Source organism: Apiospora marii (assembly GCF_038362585.1).
Source record: "Apiospora marii strain CBS 49790 chromosome Unknown utg000004l_segment0_segment1, whole genome shotgun sequence".
In the NCBI taxonomy this organism is placed as follows: domain Eukaryota; kingdom Fungi; phylum Ascomycota; class Sordariomycetes; order Amphisphaeriales; family Apiosporaceae; genus Apiospora; species Apiospora marii.
The window spans coordinates 232,935-256,714 of record NW_027117376.1 but is presented as its reverse complement, the minus strand read 5'-3'; the positions used below and the strand labels follow the sequence as shown (position 1 = coordinate 256,714).

The following is a 23,780-nucleotide window of genomic DNA, read 5'->3' as shown; positions in this document are numbered from 1 at the left end:
GAAGCAGCCAACCTCCACTCGCCTGTCCTACAGCCCTGCGCGTATCTCATTTGCTGTGCTTGTTGGCCTCCAACACAGTTGCCAGCTCGGCTGCCGTCTCGGGCTTCTTTACTTGCAAGAGCCACGTTTCCAAGCCTGCACCGTCGTCGTTGGCCGTCATGATCTTGATGCTCGTCTTCTTCACGTTATCGGGCTTGTATTCAAATTGTGAAAGAAGTGCCTTGTTCATGGCAACGTGGCCACGAGGTTCAGCACGCAACAGCAACCGGACACATCCCGTGCTCTTGTTCTTCAGGACGCGAAGAGGACCGAGACCCTGGGTACGCCACGGGGACTTGTTGCCGTCCTCGTCGCCGTCCCCGCCCTTGACAACGGGCACAAACTTCGTCGCCTTGGCACGCACTTCAAGGAGGATTTCTTCATTTTCCTCGCCCGGGCCGCCAGTGGTCAGCGAGATCTGCTCCTGGGGAGCTTCCTCGCCATCCTGGGTCTGCGGCTCAGGAGTGCCACCCATGGGCGTAGTGTTCATGCTCGAAGGCGCCGGGAACGGGGAGTCTGCATCTTCCTATTAGTCATGCCCGTAGTGCGGCTGCTTGGATTGTACATACTGGCTCCCGTTGACGTGCCGCCGCCGCCGGGTGGCTGCAGGCTACCGAAGATGCCACTACCCCCCGTTGGTGCATTGCTGGCGATGGGGTTCTGGGAAGGAGGGGCAGCCGAGCCAAAACTGAACGCGGGCGCTTGAGATGCTCCGTTTGGCTGAGACGAAAATATACCGGAGCTGCCTGGCTCGGGCGCTTTGGGGGCGGTATTGCCACCGAACTGGAAGTTGAAAGATCCAGACGGCGTAGGTGTAGATGACTCGGCGCCAAATACGGGTGCTGCGGATGTGTTGGGAGCTGCGCCACCGGCAGAGAAGGTAAACGATCCTGGGTTGGAAGAAGCACCTTGATCGTTACCGCCAAAAGTGAAAGAGCTCGTGTTTCCTCCCGGAGTACCGGCCCCGGAGAAGTTGAAGTCAAACTTGCTCGCGGGTGTGCCATTCGGCTGCGAAGCTGGACCTCCAAATGACGGAGTTGGCGTTGTGGCCTGGCCAGCGCCGAAACTGAACATGGAGGGCGCTGCGGCGGATTCTTTAGCCTGGGACTGGGATGCGTTGTTCTGAGATCCAAAGCTGAACATGGGTGCTGCTGTTGTCTCCTTCGCGGGACTGGGGTTGGTCTGCGAGCCGAAGCTAAAGATGTTGGACTGAGCAGGTTGAGCCTCTTCTGACTTCTTTTCGGCAGGTGCCGGTGCCCCGAACGAGAAAGATGGAGTAGGGATAGAGTTGTTGCTGGCGAACATGTTGGCCGGCGCAGGCGCATTAGGCTTGGGTGCCGGCGAGCCGAACAAGGTCGCGGAGCTGCCCATGTTGGACGTGGTACCCTGAGATGGGCCTGGCTGAGAAGCTCCGAATGAGATCTCAGGCGTTTTCGCCCTGTCAGGTGTGCCCGCTCGGCCAAACCTGCTGGTGGGACGCTTGATTGGTCTGCCGTTGGGTCCATCAAAACTGTGCTTTGGAGTAGTTGATGAATCAGCGGTGCTATTTTGTGTAGTTGACTGCCCAAACATGTTGCTCGGTGCGGGTTTGGCACTGTTGCTGAATATCGATTGACCCAATCCACCATTGGCTACTGGCTTTTCCGCTTCGCTGGGTTTGTTAAAACCAGCGAACGGAGCTGGCTTTTCCGCTTCGCTGGGCTTGTTGAAACCGGCGAACGGAACTGGCTTTTCCGCTTCACTGGGCTTGTTAAACCCGGCGAACGGAGCTGGCTTATCTGCTTCGCTGGGCTTGTTAAAGCCGGCGAATGGAGATGGGGCAGCAGCGGGTGTAGGCTCGACCTTGACTGGGGCAGATGAAGCCCCAAACATGCTCGTTGGCTTCTCCGTTGTCGATGCATTGTTTGTTTCTGCTGGCTTTGGGGCCGCACCGAAAGGAGTCGATGAACTACCGAAAATCGGGGCGGCTGAAGCTGCAGGCTTCGATGCTCCAAATATAGATGAGGATAAACCGCCGTTCGGTGTGCTCTTCGTGGCCTCGGGCCCCTTGTTAAGGTTACCAAAGATGGAAGACGAAGATGAGATAGCGGGAGGTGCTTGCGAAGTGGCTGGCTTCGCACCAAAGATGGATGAAGCGCTTGTGCTAGGAGCTTTGGCTTGATCACCGGTTGAAGATGGTACAGCAGCTTTAGATGCAAAGATAGAACTGCCCAGGCCGTTCTTGCTACCAAAGCTAATTGGTGTAGTAGATGCATTGAAAGTAAAATCGCCAGGTGTCTTTGCTGCTGTGGGAGTTGCTGTCGCCGCTGGCGCAGCTGCTGGTGCGGGCACAGAGGGGACCTCCTTTTCTGGGGTTGGCTCTTTGGCCGGTGCTTCCGTAGACGTTGCTCGGAGTGGTTCGCCATCAGGTCCGAATGAGACTCTACCAAACAGACCGCCGGCTTTAGCACCGTCTGCGGGCTTCGAGGCAGTATCGAAGGGCGTCGGGGTATCACTCGGCTTCCCGAACCCGAACAGAGCAGAGCCTCCCTGAGTTGGGGGCGTGGCAGTGCCAGTGCTCGCAGCGGCGCTAGGCTCATAACTGGGCGCAACGTCCTGGCTATCAGGCTCCTGTTCAGTCTCGTGCTCCGAGCTTGTGTCGCTATCTGCGTCGGCGTCGGCCTCCTCTTTTTCATTCCCGCTGTTGTTGGCTGAACTCTCGGACAGATAGCCAAAGATATTGCTTTTACCGGTAGACGCCGTGGTAGTCGAACCAAACTTGTGCCCAGTCAGAACTGAATCCTTCGAAGCATTCAAAGTCGACCCTGGTTGGAACAGGGATGACTTCAGTGCCGATGCGGAGCTAGAAGCCCCATTGGTAGACGTCGGTTGGAAAAGAGACGACTTCAATGCCGACGCGGAGCTGGAAGCACCGTTGGTCGGTGCCCCAAACGGATTTGACTTGCTCGCGAAAGGGCTCTGGGAATCATCAGGTTGCTTGGTAACGGAGAAGAGTGAAGAGACCGGCTTGTCCATCGTAGAATGCTTCAGGGGGGACCCTACGGGCGTAGTGGTGTTCGACTGTACATTGTTGATAATACCTTCGAGCCTAGATCTAGCATTCGATGGTGTCTTCTGGAGCTTGTTCCGTTGGTTTTCGTCGTCCTCGTCGTCGTCTGCCTCCTCCACCCTGCGTTTGCTTTTGAGAGGCGAGGGGGCGAATTTAGGCGCGTCGGTCATAGGCTCATTATCTTGATCCAAGTTGCGTCTCTTGTTATGGTTGGCAGTAGAAGCCTTCAAGGTGTTGTCGCCCGGTTGCAGCTGAACGTCGGCTTTGCGCTTTGTAGAGGAGGCGGGCACCGAACTGACAAAGGCGCTTGTACCGACCTTGGCTGCTGGCTTCGCGGCCGGCTTCTCTGCCTCGGGCTCTGGCAGGCCATGCGCAGCTCTCCATCTCCTCATGACGTCCTCTGACGGCTTCACGTTCTTGAACTCGTACAGGCCATAGTGCAACATAATCAAACCGCGACTCTTCTCATACTCCTTGGCGAAGTTTAAAATATTCACCTTCCAATCCTTCTTGACAAAGATCTCGTTTGCCGCGTGTTTCAGCCGTCGCAAATCGAGGATGCAGAAGAACTGTCTTCGTTGGAGGTCATCGAAGTCAGGAGGGCACTTGTCGGCAAGGTACTGGTCGGCGTATACGGTGCCTCTCTTCGTCAGGGGTTCTGGGATGGAGCTGGCCAAGGCTTCGCCCGTCAGACCCGCGTCCGGCTCTGGAATTCGCATCTTGAAGAGCTCGGCCGACGTGGTGCCAGCCATGCCCGCATTGGTAGTCTTTGGCGGCGGCGCGAACTTGCGAGCGCCCGCCGAAGCCTTGAAGGCCGTCGCGGGGAGGGCTGGCGCGAACTGGGCCGTCCGAGACGGCTTGGGTGTCGCGGTGTCGAAGAGATTTCGGGTAGGCCTCGCAGAGGGCTTGCCTAGGGTAGGTTTGGAACGCGCCGGAGACGTTTTCGCCATCGGAACCAGAGATGATCGGAATCGAGACGTGGCTTGAGTCGAGCCAGTCGGGAAAGATGCGCCTCGCTGGCCCGACGCGGGTTGCGCCTTGCGAGGCGTGTAGTCTAAACTGAAGCTCATCGTGGCCTTTGGGGGATTGGCAGCTGACGATGGCGCGCAGAAAGGAATTGGTATCCTGAAGAAGAGGACTATCAGGCGACGGGGATTCGGGAGGAATGCGACGCGATGTGTGGATGATGGAAATGAGTTATCAAGGATACCGGATGGTCCACAGGGAAGCCAACAGCATAGTGAGACCTAACTGGGGTCAAAAGGGTGAATGAACGAAGGGAGCCCAAATATGCCGCCAGGAAGGTCACCTGGTAATTTGCCTTGAATGCAAATCAAATCAAGCGGGTTCTGAAAATACTCATAATCCGGAGGGCTGTAATGTGACCGGGTGGTGTCGTGTCGTGACGGGTCTGGATAAGAAAAAAAAATGTGAAGGGCCCTCGACGCGATGCTTGTCGATCCTCGAAGGCTTTCTAAGGAAAAGCAGGGGGCCCAAGGTCCAGAAATTTTGGGCAGGCGTTAAAAGAGGATGACGGATTCCTCAGGTAGAGAGGAGCCGTGCTTGTGCTTGGTGCTTGTTTGCTTTGGGCTGCTTTGCTTTGCGGGCTCGCGGACAGGCACAGTACCTACCACCTACATACAGTACGGCTAAAGAAAGAAAAACGCAGGCAGGCAGACAAACATGAGCGCCTCTCAATCGGCAGCGTGAGTCTGAGAGGCTGGAGGTGATCTGTGCTCCGAGCTAAACCGAAGTGGGCGCGTAGTGCAAGGTAGCCAGGGCGGGCCACACGAGGAAACTCGCGTCAGCCAATCATCAGCTGCCCCCGGGCGGGCATTTCCAATGGGTTTCTGAATTCTAAGGCAGCCAGCAGTCGACTTGCATGCATTCGTCGCTGGAGGAACGAAGAAGAAACCCAGGGACGCATTCCACCCAATCAATTGTATTCATTCCTACATCTTCCCTTCACCAACCAACAGAACGACAGCTCTAACCTATGTACTTACATAGGACAATGCGCCCAACTGTCGCACATTCATTCGCCTTGTGTGGCCGACAAGCTGGGCAGCTGGCAGCTATCAAACTGTAGCCGAAGCCAACCCTCCTGGTTTCGTGCCTGAGACGCGCAGAACCGGCAATAGGACCTCAGTTTGGGGTTTACCTTCTGCTAGGAGGCTCTAGCGGAACTTTGGAGCCTCTCGAATTTGATGCATGGAAAGGAATACTATACTAATGCTCAAGCTGTACCGACATTACCTTACCGCTATGCTGGATTCCGATCTTGCATGCATTTATGTAATGGTACTAACAATTCGACCCTCCAGCGGCATTCGTAGCCGTAATAGTGCTGCGCTGCTATGTTCCGAGAACCTTGCTACAAGTTTTCTATCCCTGGTATCGAGGAGCCCTGATACAATTGAGGTTATGCGATAGATACACTTACAGGCTCCCGCGCTAAGACAGTGCGGATGTAAGTGATGCAAGGCACAACGATTTTCTAATATCATTACCAATCCCAGATATCACCAACAGCCATGAAGAGTTGAGCGATCGTGAGTTATGCATATGAGGTGAGGCCATATTGATATTTGGCGCAAAGTGCTATTGGGAGTGAGTATACAGATGGACTACTTCCAAACTGTATATCAAAAGGTGGTATCAAAAGTAAGGGGAGGGCAGAGCTCAATTCTCCCTAAAAGAAGAGCTTCGGAAGCTATCGTGGTTTTCGTAGGTAGCGGTCGCGGGCAGATAAATATACATGTACGTAATTTACAGCTTGGCCTTGGTTTGCGCCTTCTTCAGGATGGGCTCCATCTTGGTCGCCTTCATCACGTCGCCCTTGATCTTCAGCTTGCCCGACATGAAGAGTCGCTGCGCGTTGCCCTGGCCAGCAACCAGCTTGCCAAAGTCCTCGTCCGACAGCGAGAGGGTGACTAGAAAGGGAGCGGGTCAGCATGCGGCGCAGGGTAGGTATTTTGTTTTCTTTCCCTCTGTCCAGGGCTTGAAAAGGTTTCAGCAGTTCAATACATACCAGTAGGCTTGGTTCCCAGACCCTTCTCGACAGCGCCCTTCTCCTTAAGATCGATGTGCCAGCTGTCCGTCTCGCCGGCCTTGTTCTTTAGCGTGAAGGCGAACACGGCGTTTCCTTGCTTGATGGCATCCTTCTTGTCGGCCTCGCTGGAGTTCAGGGCCGAGTTGATCGCATCGAAAGCGGCGGACGAGGGGAACTTGTCTGGGAGGACGGGGATTGTGCGTTAGTCTCGTGTAATAGCTTCGAGTCGGAGGAGATTGGCAGCGCATTCGCGCGCAAGCGGTGGCTTGGAGGGAAAGACTACATACCGTTGGCGAGACCCATCTTGACTGGCTGGCTAGGAGATGATTGTATAGGTATACGGGAAGAATCGACTTGAAGTTGGAAAAATGTGTACAGCTATTAGTGGGCTGCTCGGCTCGAGTGGGTTGGAATGAGATAGGTTATGATGACGGTTGGTTGAAGAGCAGTGAACGGCGGCAGCTGCTTGTCCCAATATATGACCCTGCCGAAATGGGACGACTGTCGCTCGGCAAAGGGCCCCTAAACTATGACGCTGTAAGCGTCCGCGACCACATGTGAATTGAACCTCGGCGCATTCTCTCCCAATCCCGTTTCATGTGGTTCGACCATGCTAACCTCTAGTGCCAGGCCGTGCATTCGGATTCGCTTACCCGTGGCAGTGGCTCTGAACTCGACCAAGCCCGCTAAAGCCACGAGTCAGCAGCCAGTCATAGTGGCTGAAGTCGGCATTCAGTGAGCAAATGGGCAACAATACCAGCAATGATAAGCACGCAAGGCATAGGCATTACAGAGGATGATCTACAGCTAGGGAAGGCCAACCCCACACTGATTGATCTGGGGTAAAAATGCTGCATTAACCAGATAGCCTCGGAGCTTGTCTCTATCGTAGCTGTATCGCATTGACATTCCTGTCAGTAGGGGTTTGTGGCTTGCCTCAAGTGGTATGTAGATGCATGGCATCCGTCACGGATTGATTCTGTGCTGTCAACTCCTGCGTCAACGCTTGGTATGAAATGAGGTCGCAATGCAAGTCTCGCAGGTTAAACACGACAACGCCAGCCATTGGTGACAGATCAGGGATATCGAAACTCCATTGCGCGCGAAGCCAATGCACCCCGGTGGATACGGAAGACCACCAACGAGTATACTAAGTACTGTTACGTACATACTGTCAGACCCCTGGATCGGTACCGCCGCCCCCTTAGCAGCCGAAACGTCAAGTCGGTGGCGCCTTGTTCCGAGTACTGCGGCGAAGACCTATTACAGTGGCTGCAATACGTGTGGTCCCCGGACGAGGTCCAGGCCGACTGCTACTGCCGTATCCTCTAGAAGAACGATAACCGTGACGCTGGCTCCCGTCGCCGCTCAAAACACCACCACATATGCCCCTTTCCTGGTCAGCTCGAGGGAGGACAATGTCACCAAAGGACATTTGTTGGATCCTGGCAGGTCTTTTGGTCGCTCGCCTGCCAGATTGTGAGCTGGCCGGGTCACTCATCTCGTCCTCATCGTCCTCATCATAGCCGCCAACATGGCTGCGCTTCCTTGTGTCCAGAGTGGGCGCGGCCAGGAAGACTATGTCATCCGCTTCCTCCTTTTTCACAATAACGGTCTTCTCTAATTTGATTGATGGATTGCCAGCTTGATGGTCCTCCATATGAGCAGTAGTGCCCGCCGGTAGCGCGATGCTTGATTCTTCTTGCTTGACCGCGACCTTCCTCCCCCCCTTCCTAAGCCCTCCCAAGGATCTTCAACTTCCTCCTCCTTCTTGATGCCAGGTATCGAGTCGCTTTCCTCACTTTTTGCAGTTGACTGTACTGGATCAGTCCCATCCTCGTGCTTCACGTTCCCCTTTTGTATAATGATCTCCAGGAACTCCTTCTCGTTAAGGACCCTGGTATCATACGTCTCGAAGCGGGTGATTTTCCAAGATTCAGGTTGCGCGCCCACCACCGCATAGCTCGTGGTCTCACTTGGGTACGACTCAACTGTTCCTCCAATACTGATGACCATGGCCTCGGCTTCATCCTGGGTCGTCGCGCTGAACATGCCAGTGATTACAAAGCTGGGCTTGTTGTCAGCATGACCACTGGTAAGCTTTTCGATTGCGGGATTCAGTATTGAGGATGACGACGCCGGTGTCCCGGCCTCGTCTCCAAGCGGGAAAGCGTTGGCCCTGTCGAGCGCGATGGCGATGGGCACTGGGACCACAGGTATAATGATGGGCCCGACCTTGATGGGTGAGGGCGTGATAGTACCCCGGCGCCGAATACCAGTCCGGCCTGGCGTGTTGCACATGGGTTCCTAGATGATTTGTTATAAGGGTATGCTCAAGAGTATCTCATCTTTGGAAGCCATCCAACGTACTCCATTGAAGTCGGCGTCGTCGATATGGCCCTGAGCCACGACGCGGCGAATCCTGGCTTGCACTTCCGGGAACTCGGCCAGCCCATCGAACCCTTCGATTTTCGCCCAGTTATAGGCACCGCCCTCATTGTTGCCCGAGTATATCGCCGCCTGTAGGTTGCGGAGCTGCCTCCCCGAAACACAGCCCCAGTGCTTCCACTTCCACTGGCCGCAGGTCATGAAGGGGAGCTCGACCCAGGTGCCGAAGCGGAGCGCGCCCTGCGGGATCTTATGCTCGAACATTTGGCATTGGCTGTCCTGGCAGGCGGCCCGGCCGTCGGGCGCAAGCTCTATCCGTAGATCATATAATGTTAAGCCCTGCTGACGAAACCCGTACACAGTAGTTCTGCGGTGACTCACCCACACGGTACGGCATCACAAGACACAGTGAACTCTGTTCAATACGGCATGTTTTGCTATTGTTCACTTAATGATATTGAATAGGGGGGCAGCGGCTGAGCGACGAGTGAGATGATATTACGCACGTTAGCTAAAGCCTAACTCAACATTGAGTACCTAGGAAACACCGTGAACCGTCTCCGCGGGAACGAGGTGAACTGCGTTTGCAACATTGCGCTGAGGCTGAGGATTCAAGCGCTTCGCAAGGGAATCCTTGCTTTCAGCTGAAAGGACGTGGGGCCAACTCCGCGTTTTGCCAAATGCTAGGCCTTGGACGGAATACCCTACCCAAAAATAACCTTAACTCAGTGGGGTTTCAGTGAATGGAGAGAGCGTGTTACTGTAGTCAACTATAAAATCCATACCTTATCAACAAAGGCTATACCTGATGTGATAGCCTATGCAGCTTACTATCGGGCCAATAGCCGTATGTCCCTACTGGATAAGACTGGTGATAGATACGCAAGGTCTAGCCCAGTGCGGTCAAAATATACGTCATCCAACTGGTCGCATGAGTCACCGTCGCGACCGGTATAGATGCGTCTCCAGGGATTCAACAAGGCATGTCTTGTCGGGGCCAACAGACACAGCTCAGGATAACCTACTCCCGTATCCCTTACCCAGTCATTGCATTAGCAATACGCCGTACGTCGAGCTCCAATAGGATCGCTCCAGCAGCGGAGGCAGCTCCGCGTCACCGCGTCACCCCGCTTCGCTTAATATATTGAGAAACATCTCCTGCAATTTTCGAGCCAACCATGGATGCCAAAGCCAGCCAACTAGAAAAAACAAACCCCGAGAACCGGTTTCCCGTTGAATCCCGTCTCCTCGTGTATACTGATGCGTATTCTCATGGGATAGCTTGCTTGCTGGTGTTGGAGGCCAAATAGCAGATGCATACGTAGTAGGTAAGCACTAACGCGATTATCCTGCTCCCCCCGACCTTCTACAGTGAGTCTCTCTTGCAAAATGACTTATCATACGCACCTGTATCGAGGTCGCCCGCTATCGTGCATTCCAGAGTAATGGGCTATTGCGGGCTCCATAAGCCCCCCCCCCTCTCCTCTCTCGCCCTTGCTGTTCACTACCGGGAGAGTGTAATCTGACGGAGAGTCCCGGTGTTACGATTTCTGTAAGTGCTAAGAGTCCACGGAGCATGGCTATTTAAGTACCATGCTCAAAAGTGCCTGCGAGTTGGGCCATCAAACCATGGACTCTCGCGATGATGGAAGTTTCTCTTGGTGTCGTGCGTTCTACTCCAATCAGCTCCCCCGTAGCGAGATTTCATTTATAATCCCGATCCTGGGGCGCGTGGCTGCCTACGTTCGCACCTTGCGCCGTATTTCCGCGGGATCTACCCGACTCTTGGCTTGCGCAAAGATCAAACAAACCTCCCCAAAACGGCAGATGGGTGAAGTGTCAGGTGGATAGATCGGCTCTGCAACCTCCTGATAAAGAAGAAATCATACGCCCTGCCAGCTTACTGTATAGAATACATCCTCACAAGACTACCTGTCGCAAATGCCGACGGAATGGATGGAAGGACACCCCAAGACCACTCCTATCTTGTCGATTATATTGGCCGAGAGCTCTGAGCTAGCAAGGTTGACAGGCCGTATGTGTGTGCAGTGCTTGCTAGCAGGGGTCAAGGCGAAAATCGCAACAAATGCCTCGAGGCGCAACGGGCAGCGGGAGAGGACGTACCAGATAAGCTTCTTAGTCGATCACGGCCGACGTTTCTCACGTAATATGTGGTTTGTGTCTGGCCGTATAACCAAGTGGAAATATCGACTTGTTGGCTGGCTGCCTTAAAATCATGACATGGCTGGCTGCCCGGGTAGCCTTTTGTTGTATCAACGTATCGATTAGACCAACCGATGTAAGCCGTATAAGTCCAAGTCCAATGGGGGAATCTTTAACAAATGTCGGGGCTTACCATGCCGAGCTTTGATAGGGGTGTCGCCTTGTCGGCAGAAGAGCTACAGCTCGGGACATAAAGTCCCAAAAGCATGCCATGCCATGTCCCGCAGGGCGCAGGGCGCAGGGGTATGGCGCACTGAAGTCGGTAGAAACTGATAGATGTACATGAAACCACGAAGCAAGTAAGATTACTCAATGGGACGAGCTAGAGCTGCTGTCCCGGTGGCGGGGCACAAGCTTGGGTTGCAATGCCACAAGACGTCGTCTTCTATTTTTCTCGGTCTCACGGGTGACGCAGCATGACCCATTCAAAAATACCCAACATGACCGAGAAGGGAATCCCGAGAGGGAGTCGGGCTAACCCAGTTTGTCAGTTCAGGGGGGGTCTCGAGATGTACGGCGGCTTCTGAAGCGTATCCAGCGGTGACATTGCATGGTATTTTCGCTTGGCTCTCCTGTCGTTTGGGTCGTTGGGAAGGGGGGTTGAAGGGCCAAGAGAGAGGTCTGTCGTAACCTGGGTCCAGTCTTGTCCAGTGAGATTTCTCTTGGCGGCTCGCTTGGCGTTGATCTGATGGGAATTGGATGGGCAGCGGAAACCCCAATATGATCGGAGCAATCACGGGGCGGAACGACATCGGCGATGCAGGATTGGGCGGAAGTAGGTATCATCAGCAAAAGTAGGCTTCTGCATCTCAACCTTGCATGAACTTTTTGGCGGGGCGGTTTGCTGTGGGTAGTCCCAGTCCCAGTCTCCCTGCTACTATAATATGTAGTGGAAATGTTGAAAGGGGTGCGTGTGCCTGTCTGTTGACCATCAAACCCCGGCCGGGACACAAGGCCCATTTGGGTACTTTTGCTTCTTAGAGGCAATGCTGGGGGGCAATGCGGGGGTGGTGGCACCCTGTCGATATTTCTCGCCAGGATCACTAATGCAATGCATCCTCCACATTTGCCCGTCTCCAGGCGATGGACAACAGGGTGTACGTTACTCCGAGTGCCCATTGTCGTGACCGAGTTCTGCACCATGGGCAGGGAACAGAACGGGTGTCATCATGAGATGTCATCGTCCGTCGAGTCGACTTTGGCGAGTGTTGCACCGTTCCTGGTGGAAAGGGACAGAGTCAGACAGCCAAGAATGAAGGAAGGAAGTAAGGGGGGGGGGGAAAGGAGGCCCCCGATTTGAGGAATCAAAAAGGAAGAAGGAAGAAGAAAGAGAAAAAGAACACGAAAAGAAACATAGCAAGAATAAGCACCCCGGCATCTGCAAGCCATGTTTATGTTGATCCAAAAGTAAGTAAGCTCCCGCGCTGAACGTGTGTATTTATAAGTGTCAAATGGAAGGAAAGGGAGTTGCATGTCGATGCACATGGTAAAGTACATTAGGTAGGCAGGTAATTATTCCATGTACAAGGTTAGTTAGACGAGAGGTGCAGCAGACATCCTTGGTAATGTTCCGCCAAATCGCCTCATTAGAAATACCCCCCCAGAGGAACGACCTGAGGTCCGGCTCGCACAACATGTCTTCTGCTGACAGAACCACCACCCACAGCCATGCCCCATCCACAATCACATCACAATTCACATCCTCACACATATAATCCCCTGGCCTACTGACCTACTGCTTCACATACCTAACCTATACACGTACGCACCCACAAGGCTGACGTGTGAAAGACTATAATAGCTGAGGTTCCAGAGGTCATCTTGGTAGTTGTTCGCGAGATATAGCAATCCATCATTTTACTCGTCCTGCTCCACCCAGCCACCACGTCATGGCGTCGGGCAGACGGGCCCAGGGCTGCTGGACCTGTAAACGTGAGTCCCACAAAGGTCGTCGTCTCTTTGCAAAGTATAAGTCCCTCTGACCAGCTGAGCTACGCCTGCCCCAGAGCGCAAGATCGGTTGCGATCGCGGATACCCAGCCTGCAACAACTGTCTGAGGACCGGGAGGGAATGCCTGGGCTATGGCATCCGGCTCGCATGGCCCGATCAGCCAGACGGCCGCCGACGCGTCAACCGTATGCCTGACCGTGTCTTGCACCTGTCCCCCGCCAATACCGAGCACTATGGCAAGCAGTTCCTGAATTTGACCTACGCCGACCTCACAAGACCAAGCAACGGTTGCGCGGGTGAAAGCCTGGCCGTTGTTGTCCAGGAGCCGCCCACGCCACGCCTGAAGCGTTTCGTCCCGTTCGTGCCCAACATGCACGAGAGAGACACGCACCTCATGCGATATTGTGAGTTTCTGAAACACTCCTCGTACTACCACCCGATGGGGCTAAGAAGTTTGCCGTTCAGACGAGCAACGGCTCTCGGGCATGATCTCGACCATTGACATCAACAACGGCTTCCGTGTAGAGCTGCTCCCTATGGCGCTCGGTAATACTTCCGAGGCGTCGCGGGGTCTCCATAACGCCATGCTGGCCTTGGCCGCGCTGCGTAAGCCTCCCTCGTTTCGTTACTAGTTGCAGTTGCCGTGATGTCTGATGGCGCCTCAAATGTATTCCCAACCCAGCTCGCTAAACTGTGAGACTATAGATCTCTGGGGAACCGTGGAGGCATTCCCATATAAGATAAAGGCCCTTCGATCTCTGTCTTCATCCATTTCAGCTGGATCTATAGGCAGCACGGCCACTCAGCTGGCTACTTCAATGATGTTATGCGTCTATAGTGTTGGTTCTCCTATCATCACATTGGGATTACTCCAGTCAGACTAACTTCTCCTCCAGGTCTTTGACGAGACTGAAGGCAACTGGAACGTGCATCTGAACGGAGCAAAGAACATGCTCAACCAACTGACTATCTCTGGTGGGAACCGGTACAGGAATTGCTTCTTGTACACATGGTTCCTATACCACGAGGTGCTTGGCTGCTTTAGCAACCCGCTTCAGTATGGAGTTCATGGACCGTCGTCTTTGCAGGGTGGACGTGACCTGGGACTAGACAAGACCATCGTACGCCAGCCAAGCTCTCGGCTTGCTTTCAAAGATTGGCTGACACATGTCGCAGATAATCGGTTCCCTCGGCTGTTCTATAGAAGTCATGGAGATCATCAGCTATGTGAACGGGTTACGTGCGGCTGAGCTGCGAGACGATGCAGCCCAATACTCCGCCGAGGAAAAGACGCGCAAAGGCGAGGAGTGGCACAGGATGGAAGCGAAACTAGCGACACTGGAACAAACACTGGATCCAGATTCGACCGAAAAATTGGGCCAGTCCGAACGTACTCGTATTCTCACCACTGCCGAGCTCTACCGAGTGGCCGCCTCCCTTTATCTGCAGAGGTCGACCAACAGCCCTCAAGCCTCGGAGGCCAGGTCGGTATATCTGTCGCAGGCTTACCGTCTGCTAGGGACCCTCAACATTTGCACAAGCCCTTGGCCGTTGTTCGTCATCGCTTGCGAATCCGAGGCCGACGAACAGCGGATCGAGATCATGCAGAACCTGGACAGGATGGACAGAGAACGACACATTGGCAACTACTACGTCCTGCGAGAAGTCATCGAGGTATACTGGAAGCAACATGACCTCCAGGCCGACAGTGCACGACAATCTCACACGAAGTGGTGGGACATAGTCGATCTGAATACTGCTGCTCCATGGTTCATCTGAGCCATGCAGACTCACAACGTTTGATGTATGTTTCTCCGGTACCCAGACCTTACCATCTTTCGCAGCGCTACTTGTCCATGCGCGTCACGTGTTTATCTACCGACGGGTTGACTAACAAACTCAGAAGGTCGGGTCTGGCATAGTGCCCGACGACATCGATGAATGCCTTGGGGTAGTCAATGTCTCGCAAATTGACATTCGCTTTGAGAATGACTTCCTCTCCGGCACCCACTGGTTCGCAGAGCGGCTTGCCATCGGGCCCGAATATCATCGAAAACCCACCTCCAGGCTGTTGGGGAGTGCGGTCAGTCATCGACTGCTGGTATATACAAGAGCAATGGTTGGTGAAACATACGGTTTTAGTGACAGGATTTCCTGTCAGATTGTTCTTCTCCAGGTTCTCCTCGGTTAGTATCTGCGAGGCAACCACAACGAAGCACTGGCCTTCGATGGCCATGAACTGGCTTGCCCGGTAACTCGCCTCCTCCGTCTCGTGGTACAGCCATGGGAGCTTCTTGGGGTCCGGCATCTCGAACTCTGCCGGCCAGCTGGCGACGTGGATCTGCACGCCCTGGGAGTACTCGTAGTACCGCAAAAGAGGTTGCAGGTGCTCCCAGCAATTCAGGCCGCCGATCTTGCCAAACGGGGAATCTACAACGCACGTGAGCGACTCGGCCTGCCCCTCACCCCAGATGGTCCGCTCGATGTGCGTCGGCTTGATTTTTCGGCGGTGGTGAGCAATCTCGCCGTCGGGTGTGATGAACGACTGGCCCATGTAGAGGCTCCCGCCATCCCGCTCACTGTAGCCCAGGACAACAAACATGCCCGTTTTCTTCACTGCTGCTTGTATTCTTCTCATTTCCTCCGAGTCCCGCTTCAGGGAGTTGTTCATGTATTCGTGAATCACATGGGTATTCTCGATCACACTCGACGTCCACATGGACCTGGGCCGTGAGCCGGTCGAGGTTAGCAGACGGCACTGGGAGCGGGACTTGAGCATGACAGCTCACCACTGAGAACACACTCGTACGTTAGCATAAGCCATACAGGGCGATTGGGGAAACCTGCGAGGAGTGCATTGAGGCGTATTAACTCTCATCGGATCAAACCGTGACGGATTTAAGACTTCAAGATAAACGAAATATTTTCCAAAATTACTTACTGGGTAGCCTGGGATCCAGACTTCTGGGAATCCGAGAACCTGGACACCATCTACTGCAGCTTCTTCGATAAGAGAGATTGTCTTGTTGACACTGCCCTGGAGATCCAGCCAGACGGGCTCTGCCTGCACTGCGCCAACGCGAATCGTTGTGTCAGGCATCTTGGCTATAAGAGTGTGTAAAAACTTGAGGGTATTGTTGAACGAGAAGGAAAGAAGGATATTGGTTCAGGGTTGGAGGGCGGTCCAGACGACTAAAGCTACTGCTTAAAGGGGGGAGAAGAACCCCAAATCAGGCGGACCGGAGTACGATGATAACCAGTACTACCTGTTTCCCCTCAGTCTCTTTACAGTAATTCTTCGGCGGACCGGTCCACATGATCTCGCGAACCATTGCAGTGTCTGGAGTGTGTGCGGAGGAACCAGCCCCAAAATCGAGAACCCCACCACCACCTGCAACTCGACGAACGGACAAAGAGGTAGAACAAGAGCGCGACTGTTTCCTCTCATTGGATCGGCCTGACGCCGTGGCCGTATGCAGGCACATTATCCCTCGCTCGCAAGGGAGGATTTGCGCGGCAACCCGGCCGGCCCCCGCACGCCCTATGGGGTCTGCTCACTGCGTGGAGTCTGCGATCGCAAACTCCTTCCGGGCAGATAAGCGGCGGCTGACAAAACGGTTCCTTCCCCCTCATAGACCAAACCAATTTCCCGTGACCCGTGACCTGTACTCTATGCATACTTACACGCCCCTTGTCCCATATCGGTCGGGGGCTTTCCGATCCCCTTCCGAAGACTTCCGGAAAGGGGCCTGTTGTCGACGTTACGCGTAGGGGTGAAGTCTCTCCGTGGTGTCTGTTCTCTCTTTTGGCGGACTGGTTTATCTGATTCTCGTCTTGGGAGAACTGGACTTCTCGCCATCTCGCCATTGCATGCGTAGTTCTCATATATTGACATCCGGTGTATTCATCTTCCTGCTACAAACAACACGAGAATACTTGATGTTTCGTGGGACGAGATCCAGCGCTCTTCGGCTGCTCTCTTCAAATCAGCAGCGTTTCCCAGTGTGTACTGCCTAAGTGGGCATTCGTTATGTGACCACATGAGTAAGGGGGAAGTGAAGACAGTCAGATGAAGAGCATCCAACGGTCTATGTAGCTCGCTCAAATCGGTTATTGATTCCTTTGTTGGTCGAAGTGGTTGAGGTGGCCCTGTCGCCCCTGCCCTGCCATAGCTCGGTTGTCCAACGTTCAGAGTGAGATCTTGAGGGACGACACGATGGTGTGGAGATGATCCAAAAACGCAGGAGAGCTACATTCTACACGGTCACCGTCTCCCCTTGGAATATAATGGCTCGTAGCAAATGACGGGCTTAATGAGCTCTTTGTTTGTGAGGTTTGGGGTGGCATCTCTCGAGTCTCTACGACATGTCCCTTAATCGACTGCTCAAATGTATCTTCGACCTCACTAGCCTGCTTCTACAATTACGGATTGGGCACGTATTGAGATGGATGAGTACGCGCATGAGCCCATTCGCTTTACGGAAGTTTCAACATGCAATTACCCAATCGAGGCAGATGTTTTTGGTGGGTGAGGGAGCGAAAAGGGGGTTACCCAGGAGTCAGTCAGGAGGTGATTGCCGGGCCGCCAGGAAATCAGGAGTCTGTTACCCGAGTTACCACCTCCGGCGCGCACTGTGACCTAATTACAGCCCATCGTTCAATGCCAGAGCTTAAAAAAGGGTCGCTCGCAACCTCCAAGGTACAAGCCGGAAACCTTGACAGCCCTGATGCGCTACTTAGGCTAGTGCGAGTCGCTACGACTCCCGTTCGTGCTTTGCTTCTTTCTAGCCTATTCCTCGTCCCTTTTCCGCGCTCGGAATTCGAAGGGCTGAAGGAGGGGAAGGGGATCTGAACCACACTAATAACTGCTGCTTAAGCTAAGTACTGTAGGTACTGTACTACTACTTTCTGGCTAAGGTTCTTGCTTGGGTAGGATCATTCTTAGTCCAACCCCGTGCATGCTTTCAGATTCCACCCCTTTCCCTAACTCACCTCAAGCTTTTGTTTCTCTACAGCTACTGAGGGGAAAAGATCATACGTGTTAAGATTCAATGCGTGTCAGGTGTCATGTCTCTCGGGGGTGGTTAAGAAATCTATTTGCCAGGATCTTGGCGTGTTGATGTTGGGATGACAGACCACGTTAAATTCTTGGCCCTTCGTTTGACTCTCCGCGCTCGGATCATGTTCATCATGACGGCATGTCGGCGTCGTTCCGCTTGAGATGTTGTTCCGCACAGATGGAAGATCGTCCAGTCAAGAGGGCAAGATCTTCTCTTCCTTAGCGCGAACAGGTACCTACAAGCCCTCAGACCCCCCCTCTTCTTCCCACACGGGATCCGTCTACTGGTAGCATGTAGTCACATGTACTGCTGTCCAACAGGTGTCGCATGAAGACTGTGCCAGTCTGCAACATGCTACAGTCACTGAGTGGGCCAGCTCACAGCGCGACGGCCTTGTTCATTGGCCCAGGCTAGGTGCCGGCCGTTGATCTCGCTTTGTGATCTATCCCGCCCGATAAACAAGAGATTCGGACAAGATATGTCGTAGATCAGTCTCATCAAGGGAACTAATCGGAAACGACAAGATGTCGAACGTGCATGGGCTAGTCGATGGATCCTCGCATTTCCGGGCCCTAAGCGAAACCGGTCTGCGTTGGAGGCAAACAATACGGTGCACTTGCTTTTTTTTTCCCCCGTCCCATCTTTTTTTTCTCTTCTACTATTTCGCCTCGCTTACTTGGGCCGGAAGTGATTCCATTCCCAATCGGGGCAAGAAGGCGTTCTTTCGGGGTCCCGGGGAAGAGGGGCCCAGAGCGGCCCAGAACCTCAAGTTAGGAGGTTGACGTCAGAAACGGACGAGTTTCCCTCGCTAGTCATGTCGGCGCAGCTGTCCCGGACGCTGGGCCGAGATGGCCGAGGTGATCTAAACAGGTGATCGTGGCTTGCATTGCCACAGCATGAGGTACCGAGAACGTCGTGTCCCAATGGGCTGGTTAGGCAAGATCCTGGATCTTGTACTCCCTCATCTACAACTCCACTTGGCGGCATGGAAGGGGTTTGAGATCACCTATCACGAGAGCCTGCCGACGGACGACACGCTTTGTTGACGGAAACATCCTTGGCGGCGAAATTAGTCATGAGATTTTCGTACGATAATTGTTCCCTCAGCTGGGCGCTACAGTAGTTGAAATCTTCCGCGTATCAATTACCGTACTGCCAGCCGAACAAGACTTCGAGATTGTGTAGAGGTTTGGTAGCATCGGCCATCTTGCTCAGCCTGACTAAGGAGATGGGCTGGTTATAAAGCACACGCTAGCGATGACCATCACGATTCCCCATTGCAAGCTTATGTACAGCACTAGTCGTAGAACCGCTTGCTACAGTATGGCACTTGCAAACGTACGGATGACGAGGCCCTAGAGATGAGCAATCACGGATGACAGCCCTGCTGTAAGGAAGCGCGTACATGCCACATTGCTACCGTACTGCGCCCAATGCTTGATCCCTTAACCCGAGGCGAACACTTGTTGTAGGAATGTTTGCTTTCTTCTCCTTTCCCTAGGCGTGACTACAGAAGCTGTGCTCTTGACAAGCTCCTAGCTCGAAAGCCACCGACCAGAGGCGCTACTGAAACCGGTCAACCAGCGCTATCTGTACTAGTACCACCGGCATGGGCCCAGCAATCATTTGCAGGCGCTGCATGTTGCGAGGGCGGTCCTCGTCCTCGAAACATCGCCAATGTTTGACCGCCAGCTTCACGGCCGTAGTCCGAACGATGTCTTGCTTGCATGCCGGCGGCAACGGGGCCGGCGATAGCTTCGATCAGCTCGAGATCTGATGCTAGCTTCGATCTGGCGGGCTTTCCGGTGACCACGCATGTTGAGCAGGCCTTCAGCTTCTTATCAGGAAGGAAGTAGTGTAACAGAACTTCGATGCGCATGCGATACCCCGTCTGCCTGGCTGTGCCAGGGTCCTGGCGACGGAACTGGCCGATACGACTTCTTTGAGATACGATACCCACCCATTGCACGTAGTAGTACAGTACGGATGAACTCGGCTTCATCCTCTTCTGGTCTTTGTACCTAACGTAATCTACTTCCAGTCTTTCATCGGGCCGAGAGGCTAACCGAGGTGCCCCGGAGGCCGGGACTCCAGGACTCCAGCCTCCAGGAGGAAAGGGTATTAACACAGATCCACATGCAAGACTAGACGGTGAGATAGCGGCCTTCTACCGCCAACTGTCAAGCCAGCCATGTGCTAGAGGAGCACCAGGTACAGTTCGTGCTCACATTCCTTAACACCCCTTCTAGCTCCCGCTCCACACTACACTTAAATATGAAAGTTCACACCGTCGAAGAACACGTTACTCGCGGAGTGACCAGAGAAAATTGAAGTATGCGACGGCGTGAACTCTCGCTATCGGACTATCATTTAGTTAGTGCAGTGGCGAGGGTGTTAAGGAATGTGAGCACGAACTGTAGCTTTGCGTGTCTCAAAAAAGACAGGCGCGGGGCGGAAGAGTTACAGTAGCTCCCATCTTGGCAAAAAAAAGCTGTTACAGTAACTCAACTGTACTGCTGGCCTGGCGCCTGGATAGTGGCTCTCAAGCCGTTCTTCTTAATCTGATACCTAGGCGATGGTCCACACACTATTGTATCAAGCGAAGTTGTTTGGCCCCAGCATCTTGCCCGTATTGGTATCGCGGACCTTGACCGAGCAGACCTGGGGTGTGGGGGGCGGTCAAGTACATCGATGTACCCAGCTGCCAATACTTGGTGAGCGGGCCTGCTTGGGTTCGTCTGAAATGAAATTTTTGACATGGAACGGGCTGTGACTGGATGATCGGACTTTGCAATTCACGAATCTGTCAGCATCTAAGATAGCCGATGTACCGGCGCGAACCCTAAATCGACTTAGCCCCCTTTTATTTTCTTTTTGGCAGGCCAAGCCTGAGGAACACTCCCTTCTGATACGAGCAATATTCGAAAGGACATCATATTTCATCATGGGCAGAGGAAGCCACCCGTGCATATCCGCGGATGGCCATTGGCAATTTTGGTGTTTCTGTCACCATGAGCGCCCTACACTGCGAGTTGCAGCACTCAGCGATTTTGAAGGAGGTCTGGCACCTGGGCGCTGATGACCAACTAATTACATGCACAGGTGTACAAGAGGTAGACATTGTCAGTACGAATAGGTCACCAACTATCTACCAGTTGACCTTGCGGAAGTTGCCTTGCTCAAATGGAGTACTACTGACAATAATCGCATCCACCAGGCTCAGGGAATCTCCCTGGACTCTGCCCCTGTCATGGCCTGGCTGACCCAAGAGGCAAAGTGCGGTCGAGCCTTTCCACGTGGCTTTTCAGCCGGAAGCATGGGTTGTGGCCACGCGATCTAAGACTATTTTCAGAAACGGCCAACAACGCGGCACGCCCTTCCCCACCGCAAGCACCCTAACCAACCATAGGGCTTCGCTGCTTCATTCCGCTTCTTTGGGGCAGGACCAGCTCCGGGCGATGGCATCGATTGCCCCCATTCTCACGCCTGCCAAGCCGAGGGGCAGGTCGACGCGAGCACTCTGAGACAGGGTGGCCCGCCCTCAAGGCAGGCAAGGAAATCCGGTGGTCTGCTTTTGCCTCGGTGTGACCATCATAGCAGTAGCATCGTAGCAACTTGACTCACCCGATTGTTCACCAGCCCACACCGTAGCACTGTTTGCCTTCGGAGAAAAACGGGCCAAGTGAGAGGCAATCAGGAATCTCGTCATCTACGAGCACGGAGACACACTAGACAGCACAGCAGCGCTATATCGGGAAGCTGAGCCAAAGATCGATCTAGATGTCTCAGATCTGTGCTAGGCCAGCAGCCAACACGGATCCGAGCATGGCATGATTCCAACCCGTATCTTACCATCTCGATTGAGGTCGAGAGTCGAGACAAATTGCAGAGCAGGCAGACAGCATCAGATGCGTTGCACTTGCACTCGCTCACTGGCCGACCCCTTCTTCTCCTCCTATTCCCATTAGCCAAGCAGCAAGCAAGTGGGCGAATTACTCGCCTGTTCTCTTGCCGCGAGGGCGCGAGCGGGCCGACACAAGAGGTCTCGATGCACTCGCGTCACATTCTGACGGAAGTTAAGATTGGGTTCTGCCGCACACGCGCCCGGGTGGCCACACTCTAAAAGCCGGTAACGGCGGGCATCCCGTCCAAGGTTCAATCAATTTTGGCTTTCAACGGCAATGCACGCCCGTACTGGGATCGATCAAGGCTTGAATCCTACGAGTCAAAAACGCCTTATGATTTGTCATTGACGACGATAGGTTGAACAACACGGGTCCGAGTCACAACAACAAGCTCTTGGTTTCCGTGATTTCCGACACTGCCTCTCTCTTCCTCGCCCTCTCTTTCGAGGATATCATCCATCACCAAGTGACTTGTCACAAAACCGTCATGCTTGGTGTCGGTTCCGGTGCGAGCTCGACGCCACCCGGTAACGCAAGCGCTACTGTACATGTGCGTTGAAAAAGCATCTTCACAAAAGCATAAAGTACGTAGCTGCAGAACGGTGTAACGGACGCACATACGGACTCTACTGTAGCCATGGTCAGGTTACCTACGTCGGCTTCGGCCCCTTTCCCCAGATAATGAAGCGGGACCCAGGTCATCCCTGCCAAACGGCTACGGAGCTGGGTACGGGTTGGGTGGACGAGATCTCATTTCAATTGCAGATACGCTTGCTTGCATACAATGAGCTTGATTCGTGCACCGCTCAACATCACGCTACTACGCCCACACACTCTCTCTTGCTGTACACAGAAGCACCATTCCCGGTATGACAGATGCAACAGCAGTCAGTTCAAGTCCAGTCCAGGTGCACCGGGGAAGCATGATTGTTCATCCTCCCTCCGCTCTATTCCCGTCGCCGTTTACTTGATCACGTCTTTTGTGTTTTATCATGACTCTCTACCTCCCTACCCCCGACAGCAATTGTAGACGTTGACGTTGAGAACTGCTTCCCGCCATCCTGCAGCTCGATTTGTCGAAAAAGGAGGCCTGCATAACCGCCGGCGCTGCTTGTTCTCGGGTTTCTTGTTTCCGTTACCACCATCCTACGTAGCACACACTGCTATCCGCCGACCATGCTGATGCCATAGGGAGGAGAGCAGCAAGCTCAAACCGGATCCCTTTTTAGTAAGCCTGATCAAGGCTATTGTTTCCTCCCTAGCGAGACTCCCTCCCTCTTTGCACTCTCTTGCGACATGGACATACGCATGGCACTGGTTAATCCCTCGCATGTACCAAGTATGGACGTGTATCGCGACATCAGCACAGGCGCTCGCCCGTTGGCCCGCTGCAGAGTCGGCAGCAAAGCAGAATGGCTTGCATCATGCCAATGCATGCGCCACCATATAATACCTACAGCGTATTGACTCTCCCGGACTTCTTCCTCGCCCTTGTTCGTTGCTTTGCTCCAGGTTACAATAATAACGTGCCGGCGGTATTGAGTGGCAGTGAAGAATCCCTAGTCGGTCAGGACCCCTTTCTCACCCCTCCCCCCTAATCAGCCGTGGTGCTGTAGCAATATGTCGTGAGACTTGACTTGCTCTCGATGGGGATCCGCAGCCGGCATCATTCAGACGCAGTTACATTACAGCCGCCTCTGCTGAAGTGGGCGTGCGGGCTGGCCCTGCCACTCATTGGCTCTTAGTGACTGGCTCATTCAAGCACGTCAGCAGACTGCACGTTCTATCACAACGACAACATGGCCATGAGGCAAGCCGGGCATGTAATAGACGTGTGAGGCATTCTGTCAATTATGTACAATGATGTGTAATTACTATATCTACATACATACAGCTTGACTCACCTTCCACCTTTGCTTTGCGATGTTACCTGTTGTTTAGTAAACTCATGGGGGGGGGGGGATGTCAATGGCCTAGCCTTTTTTTTTCTTCTTAGTGGAGGACAGTGTCGTACTCTTCTACTCAGGGCTGGGTTATTCCCGACCTCAGGCGCCGAAAATAAAGGGGGAAAAAAAAAAAGAAGAAAGGCCATCCCGCGCACACGCAGCTTGCAG

The 23,780-nt window shown here is 53.7% G+C and overlaps 6 protein-coding genes across 6 annotated transcripts; 1 reads left to right on the top strand and 5 right to left on the bottom strand.

Moving 5' to 3' along the window:
* Positions 1-46: 46 nt before the first annotated feature.
* PG985_007064 (uncharacterized protein) lies at positions 47-4,158 on the bottom strand (the record flags this gene model as incomplete). The annotated part of the gene is made up of 2 exons (XM_066826833.1): positions 47-555; positions 609-4,158. The coding sequence occupies 2 exons, from the start codon at positions 4,156-4,158 to the stop codon at positions 47-49; spliced, it is 4,059 nt and encodes a 1,352-aa protein (XP_066684508.1).
* Positions 4,159-5,857: 1,699 nt separating this feature from the next.
* PG985_007063 (uncharacterized protein) lies at positions 5,858-6,443 on the bottom strand (the record flags this gene model as incomplete). Its single annotated transcript, XM_066826832.1, has 3 exons — positions 5,858-6,021; positions 6,120-6,320; positions 6,428-6,443. The coding sequence occupies 3 exons, from the start codon at positions 6,441-6,443 to the stop codon at positions 5,858-5,860; spliced, it is 381 nt and encodes a 126-aa protein (XP_066684507.1).
* Positions 6,444-7,760: 1,317 nt separating this feature from the next.
* PG985_007062 (uncharacterized protein) lies at positions 7,761-8,925 on the bottom strand (the record flags this gene model as incomplete). Its single annotated transcript, XM_066826831.1, has 3 exons — positions 7,761-8,447; positions 8,511-8,839; positions 8,910-8,925. The coding sequence occupies 3 exons, from the start codon at positions 8,923-8,925 to the stop codon at positions 7,761-7,763; spliced, it is 1,032 nt and encodes a 343-aa protein (XP_066684506.1).
* Positions 8,926-12,640: 3,715 nt separating this feature from the next.
* Positions 12,641-14,480, top strand: PG985_007061 (N-terminal fungal transcription regulatory domain-containing protein; the record flags this gene model as incomplete). The annotated part of the gene is made up of 6 exons (XM_066826830.1): positions 12,641-12,683; positions 12,758-13,105; positions 13,167-13,307; positions 13,407-13,540; positions 13,598-13,822; positions 13,878-14,480. 6 exons carry the CDS (start codon positions 12,641-12,643, stop codon positions 14,478-14,480), a joined length of 1,494 nt encoding a protein of 497 aa, XP_066684505.1.
* A 67-nt stretch (positions 14,481-14,547) lies between these two features.
* On the bottom strand, positions 14,548-15,801 carry PG985_007060 (nitrilase; the record flags this gene model as incomplete). Its single annotated transcript, XM_066826829.1, has 3 exons — positions 14,548-14,769; positions 14,836-15,459; positions 15,643-15,801. The coding sequence occupies 3 exons, from the start codon at positions 15,799-15,801 to the stop codon at positions 14,548-14,550; spliced, it is 1,005 nt and encodes a 334-aa protein (XP_066684504.1).
* Positions 15,802-19,337: 3,536 nt separating this feature from the next.
* Positions 19,338-19,763, bottom strand: PG985_007059 (uncharacterized protein; the record flags this gene model as incomplete). The annotated part of the gene is made up of 1 exon (XM_066826828.1): positions 19,338-19,763. The coding sequence occupies one exon, from the start codon at positions 19,761-19,763 to the stop codon at positions 19,338-19,340; it is 426 nt and encodes a 141-aa protein (XP_066684503.1).
* Positions 19,764-23,780: the final 4,017 nt, after the last annotated feature.